This window comes from Diadema setosum, chromosome 18 (genome assembly GCF_964275005.1).
Source record: "Diadema setosum chromosome 18, eeDiaSeto1, whole genome shotgun sequence".
NCBI lineage: Eukaryota > Metazoa > Echinodermata > Echinoidea > Diadematoida > Diadematidae > Diadema > Diadema setosum.
Window position 1 is genome coordinate 27,225,720 of NC_092702.1, and position 19,734 is coordinate 27,245,453.

Here is a 19,734-nt window from a genome sequence, read left to right on the forward strand (position 1 = left end):
TCGATCCTGATTACATGCTGTATGCGGATGTAACATGTACTTGTATGAACTTCTCTTCGCAATACACTGCTACACTGTATACACACATGTACAAATGTACATCTCTATATGTACTGCATTTTTGTACTAAGTCCACTGTTATACATGTTGTAAATTATGATGTACACTTGTACATACATAGTGTACATGATGCATCCATTGATTGATGCTAATCACTCCATTCAAAGCATTATTTGCAGGGCTGTCAACCTTGAGTGAGAGTTTGGCGTGAGACACTGCGAGGGAGTCAGTGTATGTAAGCGATGTAAAGCACACGTCATAGCCATTGCCAAAAGTACAAGCTATGCTCACGTGGTATAGGTAGAAACCAATCGTAATCCAATAGCTCGTCTTTTTGCGTGCAAACCGAAAACGATTATTATTGGTTAAGCTTTACACCCACGCGGGAAAATCTCGAAATTTTGGGCTTGGGCATATCGATATTTGGAATATCAGAGAATTTAGAGATATTTATTTTGGTAGTCATGTACAACATTCCATTTTAGGGGTTTAGCGTGAGATTTCGTTTATCAGAGTGAGACAGTCAAAACTGGTTGAATTGCGTGAGTCTCACGCTCAATGCGTTAGAGTTGGCAGCCCTGAATTTGTAACCAATTAAAAACAAATAGCAATACACCTGTAGCATAGGAAAACTCCTGACATGTATCAAAAGGTTACAATCACAATGAACATACTGCAAAGTGGAAAGAAAGAACTACTTTGCAGTGTCCTCACATACATGTATTCACCTGAGATATGAGTACAATGAGTGCAGTCTCCAATAAAATTTTACAATAGAGAAAAAGTTAGTACATTTTTGTACATCGGATGAATGGACAAGCAACGATATAAGAGTGTACAACAGGCAGTATGTGCATACACATACAATTTGTATGTACCCGTACATACATGTATGTTGCATGACAATGTAGTGGCGTATAAAGACAACTACTTTCTATTGTCCACTCGATTTTCATGCGCAGTGTTACAAGTATAGCATACACTGTATTGCAACACATTATTTTGTACACTGCTATACTGATTCCCCATAGGCTACTTACTGATCAAAGTGGCTGTACAATGATATAGTACACCACACTCTGTCTCATTTGCTGCACGAACGTGTAATAGAAAGCTTGCTTGTGTGTAACTCTGGCTACAAGTGCGCAAACTCTTGCTACAGCTGCACATGTACATTATGAACAAGCAAGTCACAACTTAGTGCACAGTCTAGTACCCTAAATTCCAGCTACTTTTTACAGATGTCTGCAATGTATGCCTTCTATAGATAATGATGTAACAGCAATCAGTATGATGTTATTGGATTGCTTTATTTCATGGAATACCAGGAAAAATTGTACTTACAATGTATAAGAGCCAACACTGCACCTCCCTTATTGCACTCATCTTTGACCATGCAATATTGGCCCATATTCAGGCAACATTCCCTGGCATTTCATTCATTGCCATCCAATGTAAATCAATGTTTTCGTTGTATTTTTCATTCCAGCTCGCATCCTGCTGTATCATGTTTGTCTACACAGTGTATTATCCCTTCACATAGTCATGAACGCTTCGATCAGCACGCCTGCACAGTAAAATTCGACCTCTCATTAGTCATCTCTTTCCCATTATGGGAGCCATGCTAGACAAATAAACACAGCCAACTCATCACTATAATTAGTAAACACTGCTTTACAATCACGATGCTCTGTATATGACTGAGATTGTCTGCCATTGTAAGTTACTGGTTGACAAGATACTCAGATCATCTACATGTACATGTATATATGTACCATGTATGTATACACAAATGGAATTAAACTCACTAACAGGTTTAAAGGGACTGTACAGTAGCATTGGGGGTACCACCTATCGTCACCCTAAGGATCTGTAGCTTGTTTATTCTAAAAATATAACACAAATTCGCCTAATTCCTACCTAAAATATGCCATAAATACTGCAGTTTTGAATGTCGTGACCGTCTCGTTGATTATGAATCTCCGTTTTAAAATAGCGCAATTTTAGTGCGTGCATTCCGTTTTCTTTGCGCAGCTTAAAAGGGTACCTAGCGATCGGCACCCCCTCCCCTCCATAGGTAATACATGTGAATTTCACAGCCATGCGTCGTTACTGAGCGGATGTGTAATTGAAACGTGTTTAGTTTGGTTTGTTAGTTTGTTTTTGAGTTTGATTTTCGTTTCTTTGTTTTTATTGTTTTTATAGCTAATGACACTTAATCCCGCACGTACCTTTTCGTTCTATACGCAAACAGCCATGATACGCAGGGTGCCGATGGGAAGGTACCCTGCCGATAGGTTTTGAACATTCCTATTACAAGTGAGATAATGAGAAACCTCTCATGAAATATGAAGGAGCATGCAATTTTAAGAAGGATTCAACGTTTATTTGATGAAGATCGGCTTTCAAATGGCTGAGATATCCCAAAAAGTGATAATAATAAAAGGCGACAGGCCATGCTTTTATTAGGATCTCTTTGTTTCACCTTGTTTTTGGATATCTCAGCCATTTCAAAACCGATTTTCATCAAATAAACTTTTGATACCCCTTAGAATTGCAAGCTCTTTGACATCTCGTAGAGTGGTTTCTGAATACATGTATCTCGCAAAAAGTTAAAAGCTAAATCCTCACCTCGACCAGAACTGTGCACACCCTTTAAGCATACTATTGTATATTGTACATACAATGTGCACATCTTCTAACAGTTTACAGGAATTACACATGTAGGAGAAGTCACTTTGCCATGAAATAAGGGAAACAAGACATCAACTGAACGGAAAATGATGAAGTATATTGTACTGTAGGTCATGATAAATTGTCATATTTGATAGTTTGTAAGGGAATCTTCTGCACATCAAAATTGAATAATGTACAGGAAAAGAGTCCAACACTGAGAAATTCGGGAGAGGATGGGGCTTGTAATCCCAACATCAACATGGATGTACAGTGTTTGTACACTATTAAGTACTTTAACTATATGTTTTGGCATGTTAAACCAATGGAGAAGCTGTGACGCACTGACATCATTGCCTCTTCTTATTTGCTTGTATGGTTGCAATTACATTATAGGGCCTACAGTGTTTGTACACAGTCTACTTTTCTTTGTGCACATACTACATGTATCTTGTTGAGACATGTTTACATTTGAATTATTACTTCCTTTAATATTTCATGTGGGTTTTCTATTAAATACTGAAACTTCTATTTCTTTGTGTTTACCCGTTCATGGTATTGCAAGTGCTGTCACATTGTACTGACTGAACAATAACCACACATTTTGTTTTCTTTTTCCAGCAAATGTCTATAAGAACACAGGACATAAATATGAAGAAGTCATGTCTTGGTGTGAAGGTAGTGACTCATCTGTCACTCATGCACAAATATTTAAAGGCCCTTGACTGTAAACCACTCATCCACTGTGTACCGGTACCCAATATGCCTTGTACATGTACTACCAAGCCATGGACTGTACAACTGTAGGCCGAGCAAACCACTGACCAGCACTTCCCCTGCCTACACTCACTGGCAATCATCAAGCTCATACACACATCCTGACTTTCATCATTCACATTACACATGCATGGACTGTCTTGTTAAACCCTTAATGGATATATCTAAGTTTTATATTTTACTCCAAATGCACTTGCAGGTGACCACAGCAATCAATTAAGCAGCCAAGGTTACTGTGTACAAAACTGCATCAAGCAGGTCCATAGTAAGCCAATGTTGTACAATGCACATTTCATTTCAAGAATCAAATATAACTCTACAATTTAAGATGCAGGCATCATCTACTGTATAACCTGATCAGTCATAATTAGTTCTCTCCATTCATCAACAAATAGCTATTCTGCTTGCCATGCATTTAAGGACAGTACATAATGTATACGGTAGATCCAACAACATGTCATGTCTCTTCATGACATGCTGGCATCTGAACTGCATACCCATCGCAATGCACTTCACCTCAAGTCTTCTGAGATGCATTCATGTACAACGTATTACCATTATTTGCATTTACAGGTTGTACACTATCCTAAACCAGTAGCCATGCATCTGCTCTTTTTAGGGCTGTGTGTCTGTCTACACAGCTCCCTTGATCGATCAGAAGAGGTAATCAATGAGCACCTATTATGTAAAATCCTTGGTGACAACAGAATAGCTCTGTGCCAAATAGATTATCAGTTTAAACTATGGAACAAAGGCCCTGCACCATTTTTTTTTTTCTTTTCAGAAATCCCGTAAGGGTGTTTGTTGTTGCTGTGTACACTTTGTCTGCAAGCAAGCTCTGAATTAAACTTGAGGTCCATTTTCTACTCTTTCCCACTATTCAACATTAACAATTGCATTGCAGCTCTCCCACTTTCTTATTTACAGATTTTTTTTCAATATGGCTCACTTCTCTGTTGTTTCCAGTCTTACTATTCATAACTCATACTCTCAAAAGTAGAGTGTGGAGTGCGGCTTACCGAATAAGCCAAGCTTACTCTGCCCTACTTATGCTGTGCCTACATTGGCCTACTGCAGAAGTGGATATTTTCGTGTGAGTAATTTTTGGGGGCTCAGCCAGTTAAGATGAATTTCTTATGTTTTAAATTCCGCAGGATCAGCACATAAACTACTGGAACATACTGTAAAACGAGGAATGTTCGAGTGCATTTTAATTTTTTTTTCAATTTTTTCAATTCAATTCAATCATAGTTTATTTCCAATCAACGAAAATCCAAAAAAGAAAAAAAAACATAGTACAAAGTATACATGTGATGAAATATTGTTCAAACGTTTGCAAAAGATTCATGTAATATATAATTATACGAGACAAGTTATAGAACAACATATAACATGTACAATATTTAGGAAAACACTGTATAAATACTTCGTGGGAGAGCGGAAAATGAATTCGATTATGGAAAATAGTGATCCACTAAAAAGCAATTTCGCGAATTTCATGAGCACAGAGATTCGCGAAATTAAAATGCACACGAAAGTTTGTTTCTACACTATATGCACTGAATGCCAGTGGCAGTTCGCGAAAATTTCATGCCGCAAAAAAGGCCGTCGGCTCCAATTCGCGAAAAATTCATGCCGCGAATATATCATGTTTTACAGTAGGGCATGCAAAAACATTTGCATGCTTTTATTTTTGCGCTAGCTTCTGGTTGCGTGTACAATTTCCACACCACAAAAAAGTCCTCTTTTAAAGTACATAGATTTAAAAATAAGCCGAAAGATGCCAAGCAGTACGGGAGATGGACATGAAAATTCAAACATATTCTTTTTTTTTTTTTTTTACATATATGCAAATAAAGGGAAACTGACCAAAAAAATTATATATAAAACGATGAGCAAAGAAAATGGGACTCCATCCAAATGGAATATGTTACGACCAAAATCACTCTGAGAATGAGCGCACAAAAGAAACAATCAACTAATGTTCAGGCGGTTTATTAACAGTGATATTGTGGGTACAGACTCGTAATCGGTTTTTACATCTGTACAATAATGATCAATAAAAACAATTATAAATCAGTAATAGAATCACTTACACGCATTACATGCAATATCCCTGGAAATGTCCAAATATGATGCTCGATGCACAAATGAATGATCCGCGATGCACCGATGAATGATACCTCCGACGTAAATCCACGGTCCAAGCAAGTCCAAGTTCCAGGAATCCTGGATGACTCACTGCCTACACGTGTAACTATGTGCATAACATCATTGCCAAAAATAACTACCAATCACATTGGGCTACAGGGACAGTGCCTCACTCCGCCAAATATGTAAGCACTTCCTAGAACATTCTGGAATGGGTGAAATTATTCTAGATTGAGTGAGCTATAATGTATTTCCTGTCACATGCATGTACTGTAGTTACATTGTATACCACCTAGAAAATTCTCCACTGATCTGGTCAACCTGTGTACATACACATTAAAACAACCATGCATACAGTATCATACATGTACATAACTACTAGTGTGTACATTTGTGACAAATACCATTTTCATTGCTTATATTTCACTCAACTTTTCAGCATACCCTTCCGTGTACAGCACTTGATGCAGAAAATATGTACTTCATACACAAGCCAAAATAATGGGAGCAAAGAAATTATTAAACTACAGAAGTGGACAAAAGAACTTGCAAACAGTACACACACACAGTTTTTCATATCTCAAGTCACCTGTAGTGGTCAGTGAATGCATTAATGGTAGCATGATATGAAATTTGCTGCTTATTATGAATTCCTGGAGTTTATCAAACCTCGAACGTTTTACTCTTTACCTTTAATATGACAGTGATCATTTAGAACAAAATGAAAGGAAAGTTCAGTCATGAGTACACAATTTGTACATTTGTATCTACAGGCCTCCATGCATGATCAGCTCTATTGATACTCTTTTTTGATGGCCAAAGCTGAAGAAGTCTGCAATACTTCAACCATGAACTCTCTCCCAGGCCTAGTCAATGTGATCAATGTTGCTGGTACATTGTGAAATACACAGAATAGGAGGGTTAGTTGGAAATTTCCCCCTTGCTCATATTTTACTGATGTTTTCTAATAGTTTGTTACAGCTGACTATGCAACACATGTCACAGAGCATCACATGAACACACACACACACACACACACACACACACACACACACACACACAAAATAATGTGCATTTGACAAGATCAAAGAGAAACACATACATTGTACACACTTATGCTCAGTGTACCCACATGCAACATGTTTAATACAGGGTTCACTACAGGGTCCCTATAAACCATTTTGATGAGCATTTTTGTTGTGTCTTTTGTCTTTATCAAAGTGAAAATATTGGTCAACTTTCAAGATGCAATCACTATAGGATATTTCCTCATAAATATTAAATCATGTTGATGCGCACAATACAGTAACTGAATGTCTACTGTGTATAAATGCAAGGTTGTCTTGATGCATGTTTCTATTATCTACTTTGAATCCTGAAGCTTGTAGCTTGTAAATCTATGATATACTTAAAACAAATGTATTTACCTTGCACAGTTAAGTTCTATCAGCATAATATGATGCAGCTTTACATTAAAAAAAAAAAAAAAAAAAACATTATCCTCTTTTGAAGCAGGAGTCTTAGCTCCGGCAACAGAACATACACAATTCCTGTGTCAGATGTTGTCCTCACGCGAACTTCTCATGGGAATATCTACCAACTCTTTAAATTTTCATGTTATTGTGGATGATCTTTCAGTATCAGATCATTCAGTCATACGTGGTTATTTCAAAGGACATACTGCGTCTTTACCCTGTTGCTATGGATACAAGCAGACATAACTCTGGTTGATACATATCCACTTTAATTGCAGCGGGCAAACATATTTTCTTCAAGGTTGAGAGCTCTGCAACACACAATAGCTGAAAAGGTACACTGAACAAAACTGGACAGAGCCACTGTCAAACATGTCTCGCAGAAGCACAATATGCCTTACTTGAGAACATTTTTATGTTTTATATCGTTTCCACCGAAAAGGATCACAGTAGTATGCCTCTGTCTGGTCAATCTTACACTACACAATCTCTAAATTAATGAGCACAAAATTGATAGGGAATTAGTACAGTGTGATGCCTTAAACATCTTTTGGAAAAAATTGATACAAGGTATCTTCTGTACCTTTGCGTGCTGGCAAATTCACTAAGATCCTGCCGTATATCAATTTCATATCAACCTTCCAGTTGATCAAAATTTTTGTGATAGGGAAACATTATGATTCCGTGACTTTACCTGATCTGCCAACATCAGCACTGTCTTCATGGAGAACTGCCTGTCACAGAAGTTGAATAAGTCCTCAAGGCTGGGTCCAAGGAGTTCCATTACTAATACATTGTAATCCTTCTCTGTTCCAAACCATCTGAGGGAAAACACACAAACAGTAACGATTAAATCACATCTTGGTGTTCCCTACATCACAAGTTTATAGATAGGAATACAAATCTGTGACTATGCTCTTTGTAACTACTTCATTTTTTTTTCTCCTTTTTTTTTTTTGGGGGGGGGAGAGGTTGTTTATGGTCTTTGATGAGATTTTGTGATTTTATGTATGGGGCATATAACACACTTGTCTACTACTCCTACTGTTTACTACTTGTGCAATCACAACACTGGAGTACATTCACACTGCAGTGAATTGTGACCAATTACATGAAATTTTATCTGTATGATGATTAGGCCTTGAGATACGTAGATACACAATGTCACCAGCTTCTGTCACTGATTTTATTCATTCATTTTTCAACCAGATAAGAATCAGTTTTGTAACTACAACATGGTTTTAGTACCAAAAAAAGAATAAAGACATTAGTGCATGATGCCTTTAAACATGGTCAGCTGACATACATTTACATGCACGTACTTGTACATTTGTAAGCTTGAGACATGTCTGTCAGTTTGTGTCATGGACAGAAGAAGTATGTAACGTTTCTTGTGATGGTAAAATGATGGGGGACAACAACAGCAACTTACATAAGTACATCATTTGCTCTTATTTTTCCATTGTTCACGACTGCCAGTTTGATACATACAATGTACAATCTTACACGTAAATGATATGCATGGACCCAAAGTACCCTCTTGAAACCAAAGAAGCAGTACTTAAAGATTCACTTAAAATCAAATCAAAATGGCACAAGTTTTAGGCCCATAGGATGTCCTTAACTTGGACAGAAAAATATGCATGAAGTAATATGAAGACAATGTGGGTAACACAAGTGCCACATGCATTCTTCCACTGCACATTAGATAGAATTTCACCTCATGAAAACAATTCAGCATCACTTCTTGCTACACAGAGTGATCACTTTACAAATTAACATTTAAATGCCCACTTGTACTGATTATAGCATTTCAAAGCCTTAAAGGACAAGTTCACCTTCATAAACATAAGGATTGTGAGAATGCAGCAATATTAGAAGAACACATCGGTGAAAGTTTGAGGAAAATTGGACTATCAATGCAAAAGTTATGAATTTTTAAAATTTTTGTGTTGAAACTGCTGGATGAGGAGACTACTGAGGCTCGTGATGTCATATGAGTACAACAGTATAAAGAAACTGTAAAGAAAATTCAACATATTTTCACTTTTTTCGCATAATAAAAGAGCACTTGACTTGCCTCTTTCTAAAGGCAATGGGAATAATATTACCAATAACATATTATATGTCAGTAACGAGTCAAGGGAATGCGTACTTTTTTTAAAGATGAAATTTTGTGAAATTCTCTTCATATTTTCCTTATATTGTTGTACGAATGTGACATCATACATTGCAGTAGTCTTCTCATCCAGCGCTGACTGCACAAAAATTTCAAAAATTCATAACTTTTGAACGGATTGTCCGATTTTCCTCAAACTTTCAATGATGTGTTCTACTAATATTGCTATATTCTCTCAATCCTTATACTAATGAAGGTGAACTTGTCCTTTAATTAAGTATAGCTTCAGGAAGAGGTTAATAGTGCTGCAATGTTTCCCTTTATTTCACAATTACAAAATTACTGTACAAACCAGAACATTTTATGTGCACAAAACTTTAGAAAATTTCATATGGAGCCAAGATTCGCGACAGTTTTTAGTCTAAGCACTGCACTGAATGCCAAGCGGCAATTCTTGGAATTTCATGCCTTGAAGTTTTCTGGTTTTACAGTATGTCAAATCCAATCCTCTTGTGTCACAGCTGAATTAAAAAAAAAAAAAAAATGATTTTCAGAGCAAGATTCATCTGGTGAAAAACTTCACCTTCTGCCCCAAAGGAAAAATCACAATGTATGTTTCCTTACACCAATTTCTCAGAGATACAGTAATACTCTTCTTTTTTTTCTTCTTTTTTTTAAATTTAGTTTAGTTTGCTTTTCATACTTGTTCAATGAAATTCTTTGCTCGAGTTGCATTTCTTATTCGACACACAATTAACGATGTGCAAAATATGCACACTTGAATCCCTTGTAGTGAATATTTGTCAGCTTTAGGTGTATTCAAATAAACATGCTGCATGAATAAAGCTAAACACTATAAGATCTCTCCATAGCAGCTGATGAAACCTTTTGGTTTTACTCCTCATCAATATGCAGTGTATGTGCAATGTGGTGCATGCTACATATAGTTCCTCTTTCTACCAAAGTTGATCGCTATGATTTATTACAAGCACTTGAGTGTTCCCTGTCAGTATCCCACATGAGAGATCTTTGGCAAGGCCTGACAGCGAAAAGAGAGCCAGATTCTCAACCAACCAGAACTTTGTATTTGCATTTGGGACTCGGCATTTGACTCTTGCATTAAGATGATTTCAAACATAACATGCACACAGGCATGAAAGTTTTGCAGCATCAGCGCCCCAGGCACTACAAGAAATTATGCATTCATTTCAGGGTCATAAGCTTCTAACTTATTTTCACTATTCTTACCTTGTCTGTACCCATTTACCAAAATGCGTCTTTTCTCCTTTCTCTTATTCATCGTAAATCACTCAAATGTACTTACTGGTAAAAAGGAGCCCCAGTGATTGGTCCATGTTAACAAACAATGCATTCTACAGGAATTGCACAAACTGTTGTGGATGCCATATCATATCAAATGGAAGAAATTGTCAGTAAACTTACTGTATGCAAACAAACAATGCTTTGATACACATACAAGCAAAGTATTGGTTAAGAATCAACTTCCCACTGCCATACTGAGAGGAAGTTTGATATCAGCTTTGAAACATGCCATTAAAATGACCAACATAATGGACCAAAATTTTAAAAAGCTTGTGAAATTTTGTCACAAACTAGAACCTAGATGGCGGCTGACATCAGAACAATAAGTGCCGAATTTCAGTTAGCATGCATCATTATTATACAGCAAACTATCTGTGAAATCCTGTCCACTTCTCTAAACACTGGAGGTAAGCTGAAATCTTGCACATTATAAGAATAAGAACGACCCTGTTAAAGAGAATGTGAAAAGAAAGGATTCCCCATCTTACTTGATTTTTGGTATACCGACACCACCCTGTAGCATTTTGTAGACCTTGCCTTCATAGTTTAGTTGTGGATGTCTTGCCTTCCCTGATTCCATTTTGACTGCAATTTCCTGAAATTGATGAGGGGAAAAAAAATAAATGATTACCTACAATTAAAGTACACACATTCTGCATGTCAACACAAGTACCAACTGACACAGAAATTATAAACACAGTTCAATGGGGGTAGAGTAGGACACATATATCTTTTGCCATTATATATTTTCATTAGTAATCATATTGAATACTGATGAGACCTATCTTTTATCATAATGTAAGATTTGAACACAACAGCAGAAAATAAGAACAAAAACAAACAAATATAAAAAGACAAATTTGAGAAATACAGGTATTTTCCTCATTCTTGTGATTGTCCTTTTTCTATTCAGATATATCCATCAGTAGAGTCAGATTTTGTCTTGATTTTTGTGAGATACTTAGAAAACACTCTTTGAAATGTTAAAGAGCATACAATTCTAAGGGGAACTGAAAGTTTATTTGATGAAAATCAGTTTTGAAATGTCCAAGATATAATCCAAAGATAAGGCAAAACAAAGCCATCCAAATAAAAGTTGAGGCCTTTCACATCTTATTAGGATCGCTTTGTTCGGATATCTCAGCCAATTTAAGACCAACTTTCACCAAAAAAAAGTTTGAATTCCTCGAAGAATTACATGTTCTTTCATATTTCAAAAGAGGTTTCTCATTATCTCACACACACACACACACACACACACAAAAGTCGGAAACCTGCAGCCCCAACTAACGCAAAACTGCACCATCCCTCTAAGTCTTGATTTGAGATATAATATACACCAGTTGTGATTATGCTCACAAAATATATTGGCATATAACTTTTTGCCACTGTCACACTCAATCTGCAGAGCTGATTGGAAATCATAGTAATGACCATAAAAAGTCTCTAAAATGTTGAGTGTACTAAGGACCACTTAAAGGGGAAGGCTAGTAACTGATCAGTGGGAATCAGTGGAAATGCTGGGAGATGATTATTCCAGTCCTTATGGGATTCATTCAAGAGTTCATTGTATATCTATTGTTGTGTGACAATGATTTGCTTCAGAACAGTCTCATATTCAAGTAATGTGCATATTAATGCTCCGTCACTGACCAGGGACGCTAACCTGGAAGCATTAAACTGCACATTACTTGAATATGAGACTATTCTGAAGCAAATCATTTTCACACAATAGATATACAATGAACTCTTGAATGAATCCCATAAGGATTGGAACAATCATCTCCCAGCATTTCCACTGATTCCCACTGATCAGTTACTAGCCTTCCCCTTTAAATGTTGAATACATGTACACATGTATGTTGAACTTCAGACAGCCTCTCAGGAAAGAATTTAAACAAAACTATGCTTACAGAAACCTTCAAACCTCACTACAAACATTCTGTACTTTGTACATCCATGATTAACTTTTTCCAGCTACTCTTGTGCTTTCCTTGCATTATCATAACCTGTTCTTATTAAGCATCATACATACAGTATAGTATCATTATACTTTTCAAACTACACAAATTTCTAAAAACCTGCTGTTGTGGCAAAAATAGCAAAACTAAGCATAACAGAAAAAGATGGCCAGCCCACTTTTTTTTTTTTTTTTTTTTTTTAGCAATGCAGTCTTTGGAAGTGGCCATTACTAAGAATTATTATTTGAGTACAGTCATGTACCTCAATAGGGTATTTTTATATCTGTAACATTTACAGTTTTGATTCCTTAGAGAACCTGTAAGTAGGAATGTAGTTAGGCACTACATTGCCTAACTGATTTAGAGGAAATGTTCACAAGTTTATAACATGTATGTATCACAATGGTCTTTCAATAGATTGAGAAAAACCATCAGGCACATTGTTTATCTTTGGAGAAAGAGAACAGAATTTGCTCATTTCAGTGGAGGAATATAATTCAGAGAGACTGAAGTAAAGTATCAGTTATTTTTGGCAGTACCATGCAGCTACAGTATGTATTTGCAAGTCAGAGACCTACAATTGTATACCATGTAGACTAGAAAAAAAAATACACAAAAAAAACAAACATAACATGTACAATGTACAATATCATTGAAAGAGTATACACATGGAAGGGTGAACTTCTGTGCTGCTTGGCACTACTCACACAGCAAGATGGATACTGATGCAATGTCCAATTCAATTATACCTCAGTTACTACCCCCAATCTGTACATTGCTATGGTACTGCATGAGCAATGGCAGTTGAATGATATCATTCGACGAAAAACTTTTCTTTTTCTAAAAAATAAACTTCTACAGATATATTTTTAAAAAAATTGTATCAGGTCAAATTCATCCTTTTTTTTTTCTGCAGTCTTCCACTTTTGAATATACTGTTGAACACTCAGAAACCATTCCTTGCCATTTCTGATAGCCATGGAGGGGTTGTTGAAATCTGCTCTAGATAGCAAATTTCACTTGGTACAAAATGAGAGAAATAGAGGTGTTCTAATCTTACAGACAGGCAAGGAATACTGGGAAATAGAATTTGGTGACTTACAGAATTTGAGGTTTCTACAGAATTGTTACAAGTGATAGCACAAGTTAGGTGATTAAGCCAGCAGGAGGCAAAACTGTACTAGCACCTGTGCAAGTTTTGATGAAATTTGAACCATGTTTAATTACACCAATAGGGTAAAGAAGACAACTATCTAGAACTATATATTCTACCAGCTAAAGTCCTCCATTAGTACCCAATCCTATCAAGAATTCCTACATAGACCCACTCACACTTACACTAGGTAACACCCTAAATGGTGGCACTGCACTGCCACAGGAGCAGAAGTAACATTTTGAATAATTTTCCACACGTTGCTATTTAATTTGATGACATTCACCACAACATTGATATTTCCAATGATTGATAGTCACCCTGGCCTGGAGTTTTGGGGCATGTATTTTTATTTTTTATTTCATTTCATTTCATTTATTTGGCAGAATATAAAACAATGTACAATATGCAACAAGAAACAAATACATGCCACGACTCCTACGAAGCAAATTTATGCTTGTGGCTGGAGCCCTCAAACTAAAAAGTCCAAAAGTATGTCATATAGACTGAAAGATCAGTCTGTATCTTATTGTCAGGGATACATTTCCATGGAGATTGCGTTTAGGAAAAATTTCTTTACATACATAAGAAATTAACAAATGCCTTTTAACATCCATGTCAAACCACTGTGCGGTCTGTGCCAGATAATTGGGCTGCTGGGCCAGTGAGCCAGGCACAGTGGGGATTAGACAGAAAAATATGTCCGTCTGGAAGAGTTTTTTATCACTTTTTTACTTCACGGCTCTCCGTGAAGCCAGATGCAGTCTCCGCAGAACACGTCCCCAACAAGATACAGACCGATCTTTCTGCCAAGGGCAAGGCACTAGGTGGGGATAGCAGCGCATCTGTTGCATGTTGCTGATGATCCTTCTGCTTTTAAAAGTCTAACGCAACATTTAGAGCTCGTGCTCACGATTCCAATGTTCAATGTTGTTCAGTGCCGTGGTAGTACTTCTTTAGAGATGTTGAGATGGCTACAAACAATTCAATGACTGCCTGTCAGGAAGATCAAGCCAGTTTGTCTGTGATCTAGTAAGAATTGGAATTAGGATCCCAGCAAGACCTCGTACATCAGACATGTACGTACAACTTTCATATCACAAATCAAAATGTTGACACACACACACACACACTTACTGACGCTGACTACAATACCATATCAATTTTACTAATGCCAGTGGGTACAGGAATAGACATTAAACAACAGAGCAGTATTAAAGTATGCATTGACTTAGACTAGGCAATTAACATTAGACGTACTTCGCCATGGGCAATGTTGATCCCTAGGTAAATATCACCAAATGATCCGCTCCCGATCTTCCGTACGAGTTTGTATTTACCACCTCCAACTAAATACTCAGCCTTCTGGCTTTGACTTCCAGCACTCGACATGATGGAAGAGTTGTCTGACAGAAGTCCCGGCTACAGAAATCTCTTCAGTGCGTTGATGATTGAGTCAATTTTCCGGACATTGTAGCATTTATTTGATGCAGTCAATTTACGTTGTTTCGTCGCCAAAGTCTCGTCGGATCCTCTAAACGGGTATGAACACGGTAAATAGGTATTACACGCACAGTATATTGGGACGGGAAGTTCATGAAGGAATGATGGGAAGGTTCACCGTAGAAACCATTCACCAGTGTGGCCATCAGCGCTCGCTCGCGCTCGCGGCGGCGTAGGCGATTCGCAAAACCAATCGATATCTGTGTGTCGAGAGCTTGCGCCCTCTATCCGATTGATATGATTGTGTTTGAAGTTGAAAAAGCCGCATACACCTTGGGACAGAACCCCCCTCCCCTCCCCTTCCAGCACAAAGATGTGGTAACGTTTGATTTAGAATTGAAGATTTTTTTAAGGGCAAAAATACAATTAGGAGAGGTAAATTCACTGAAAATGTATGATCTTTTTTAATAGGCCTACTTGCAAAAATTGTATAAATTGAAAATAAGTGATGGTCATAATAAATTTTATTTGAGTATCAAAGAAAAACTTCAGAAACAAAATATTGGTTGGACCAAGATCTACAACAGTATCTTGTCAGTAAACTCAGAGAATTTCAATTAAAATATATATATATTACATGGAGTGAATTATGATAAAGAGCAACTTTTAAAATTTTGTTTTGTAGCAAATAGTTTGTGATCATTTTGTTTTTAAATCAAGAACTACAAACTTATGAACATGTATTTTTGCAAAGTCAGATAGTAAGCACATAATCAACGTTGGTGAAGGTGATGGGACAAACTATCACTTCCGAGGCGATCTGGATGGAGCTATCTTTCCGAAGCGCAGCTGAGGAAAGATAGCGTACACATTCAGATCGCCGAGGAAGTGATAGTTTGTCTCATTGCCTGAAACTAAAAGTTGATTATTTGCTTTATATTCCACATCTAGGGTCCTAGAAATTCCCATTTTATTCCAAATCTGAAAGCGTTTTAGCTGTCTTTAGGTATCCTTAGGGCTTAGGCTACGTAGTTTACTTTAGACGTGTGCGCGTACTTATGACAAAACAATGAATTTGCTGCGCGCACCGCGCAGCACCGAAGTGAAAGTGCGTTGCACTGTGGACTATCAAGTGACCTAGTTAAATGATAGTCCACAGTGCAACGCACTTTTATTTCGCGCGTACTCATCTCGCGTTAGGACTGTATGGACTGAAGAGATCAGCGAAACAAAAGGGACTATCAACATAGAGTGTAACGAAATTTTCTTCTCGGGTGATGTGATGGGCAAAACTACGCTTTAACACGTGATCAGCTCTTGACCAATCCTATAGCAAGATTCTTAGTATGTGGAATATATATTTAAAGTTATGATTATGATCTTGTGGAAATACGATACATACATTGGGCAGACATTTTTATAGGACTGTTGCGTAGCTCAGTGAGACTGAAGTTTGTCAATTCTTTGATCATTTTGCTTAATTCAATATATTATTTTTAGTCAAGAAGTACAGCTATTCTACCATCCTTGAACAAAATTTTTGAAAAGAATAGTAGAAAGTATTCGAGAGGAAAAGAAATTACATTTATATGTACAGGGCAATATCATGGAATTTTCGTATGGTGATTAAAGATTAATGTAATTTCATTGAAGTATAGGCTTAGGATATGAGCGGAAATCCTATGCACGGGGAAGGGGAGAGGTATATAGGTAAGGAGGGTATTTTTGTGAATGTAATGTTATGATTCTTGGGTCTCGTACCGATTGATTATTTTTCGTTTAAGTAATTATTTTTGATTGCACATTGTTTGTATACATTCATGATGAATGCTTTGCTAAGAAATCCAATAAAGATTACAGAAAAAAAAAAGAAGTGTGTGTGTTTCATTATGTTTTATCTTCTTTACACTGAACAGGGTGTTCATAAACTATGCTTTATACTTCGTTATTCAGAAGGTTATTTACTAACTAGTATTCTGAAGGGTCGTTACTTCGAAAATGAAATGGGTTTAGGAGGCCCAGGGCTCGTTATTATTCCTATACGTTGCGCCGCCGGCGCCACGCACTTCAAAAGTTGGGGGGGGGGGGGGAGGGGCACTTCCGGGTTTCATGAGCTAACAAGCGAAAAAAAAAAGTCTTTAGCGCAAAAGCCTCACCGGGCTCAAAGGTTTCATTCTATTTTTTTTTTCTATTGCCACTTCCGGGGTAAAAAAAAAAAAAAAGAATGTGGGGGAGGGGATGGGCAAAGTGGTGACACCCTATGTATTCCTATGTACGGGTGAAAAAAAAAGTGGGAGGGGGAGCCCTCCCCCCCCCCCCCCCCCCCCCCGTTCCACCGGCCCTGCACCGATGCGAGAATGAAATAAGGTTCGTTATTCCGAAGGTTCTTTGATCCGAAGATGGAATGCGGTTGGTTATTCCGAAGTTTCGTTAATCCGAAAAAAAAGAAGGAACGCACTTTCTAACGAACCATCGGATAAGGAACCGTATTTCATTTTCGGATTACAACGAACGTTACAAGTGGAATAATAACCTTCCCCGATGTATACAAACACTCAAATACATACATGTCTACACCAAGGTGATAAGGAGGAAAAAAAATCTTCTAAATTGTTTAGAATCTAAGTCAGGGAGATTCTATCCAATTATTATACGAATTGACGAATGGGACAAAATTCGTCAATCGTACAATCCAATCATTTTTCATGACCCTTGACAGTGGGACTGAGAATGCTGACAAACCATCGATATAGAGCACTTGTGATTCAGGTAGCAATAAAGATCACACTATGAAGATATAGAAATAATCAACACACTACAAAAAGTTATGACAAGCAACCAACCTACTCTTTTATCACGTGATTAGTAGCAAAATTAGCAACTAAAGACATACTTTGCAAAAAAAAAAAAACTTCTCATATTAAGCTTGGATAGATAAGTGAAATGTAAGGGATGAAGGAATAGTTTGATTGCTCTTTGATTATAGGTTCCTACTTATAGCAGTATACATTAATTGCTTGTGTGCTGAAGCATAATGTTTGTTCATTGTTTTTTTATCAAATTGGGCGTTTGACAAAAAGTAAAAGAAAAATATCAGTGTCACAAGCTGGTCATGGACAGTATAAAAACAACATCTGTAAGCAGGATAAATCAAAAGTATGTTGACCCGATTTGTGTGATAATCACGATAAGACGTCGATGAATACGAATTATAATAATGGTGAATCACGTTCTGTGTATAGGAACAAAAACAAAACTGAGTGAGTTTTGAAGATCACTGGAGGAAGAGTGCCTTGAAGTCAGGATGTTTTGTCTACTGTTAATACTCTCTAAAAAAATCGAGGGAAAATATTCACTCTTAAAGGAGTGAATACAAAAAAGAGTGAATTAGAGTGAAATTGGAGTGAATTTTGAGTGAAAATGTTAATTTCCTCAGGGATCACTCCAAAATCTTCGAGTGATCCCTGAGGTCACTCAAAAATGAGTGAAAATGAACATTTCACTCAAAATTCACTCTTTTTTGTATTCACTCTTTTAAGAGTGAATATTTTCACTCGATTCTTTTTTTAGAGAGTAGTTTTGATAGAAAGAACTTATAATGTATATAGAGAAAAGCTGTGCAAATAGGTTGGACTTTTTTGTTGTTGTTCAAGTTTATGTTCAGTACCGTTCCGAGCCGCAATATCATGAGCAAACGGGTGGGGGTAGGGGGAGTTCGGCGGAACCCCCTGAACTCCCCCCCCCCCCCCCCCCCCAGTTACCGGTCTCAAACATGATGTTTATACTTGAAGAAATATTTTCCTGTCCAGGAAATCCGTATATATCACGTACATTTTTGACCATTTTGTTTTTGTTTTTGATTCAGGTTGATAGCTGTCTCCTTTTGTCTTTTTCCTCCCCTCTATCACCCTCTTCTTTACTCTATATTCTAGTTCTACTCTTTTTTTTTTTGCTTACCGTATTCTTTTTATCTTGAAAACTACAATGACTATACATCGAGCAGATTTTAGTGCAGCCACACATCCAGACTGCCCGACAATGTGTTGTCAACCAACGATGGTGGCGCTATATAGAGTCGCAGCTTTGTTCTGCACGTATGAATACCGTCCGAACCAAAGAAAGAGCGTACAAACCTCTTTGGTCCGAACTACTGTACACGGGACGACTAGTATTATAATACATGCAGAGGCTAGTAACCCCTGCATCATTTCACAGCTATAGTCAGAACTTGTTAGTGACATGCACCTTTATCAAATAAGGGACATCATTACCCCTTCCTTGAAATGGAAATAAGTCATGGGCTCTTGATTTCATTATTACCAAACTGAATGAAAATAATCATGAGTGGATTTTCTTTAAAGGACAAGTACGTCTGTTCATCTTAGTATGCATGGATTGAGCAATATAAACAACACATCTGTAAAAGTTTCAGGTAGAGTCGGACAATCCACTCAAAAGCTGTGAATTTTTGAAGTTTCAGTGTCGCTATCGCTGGATGAGGAGACGATAGTACAGTCTGTTATGTCCATTCTGTCTTAATTATTTTTGTGTTAAGCATTTGTAATTACATTAGTTAGCAGTATTTTTAAAGAAACACTT

The 19,734-nt window shown here is 37.1% G+C and overlaps 1 protein-coding gene across 1 annotated transcript in view; it reads right to left on the reverse strand.

The window, feature by feature from the left end:
- LOC140241768 (casein kinase I-like) overlaps positions 1-15,238 on the reverse strand; it is a 36,846-nt gene extending 21,608 nt beyond the window's left edge. Inside the window, exons 1-3 of the mRNA XM_072321518.1 lie at positions 14,953-15,238; positions 11,067-11,173; positions 7,831-7,957 (exon numbers count right to left, since the gene is read on the reverse strand). Of these exons, the coding sequence (XP_072177619.1) occupies positions 7,831-7,957; positions 11,067-11,173; positions 14,953-15,084 (366 nt within the window). The 5' untranslated portion in view covers positions 15,085-15,238. The remainder of the gene's footprint in view (positions 1-7,830; positions 7,958-11,066; positions 11,174-14,952) is intronic.
- Between the last annotated feature and the right edge of the window lie 4,496 nt (positions 15,239-19,734).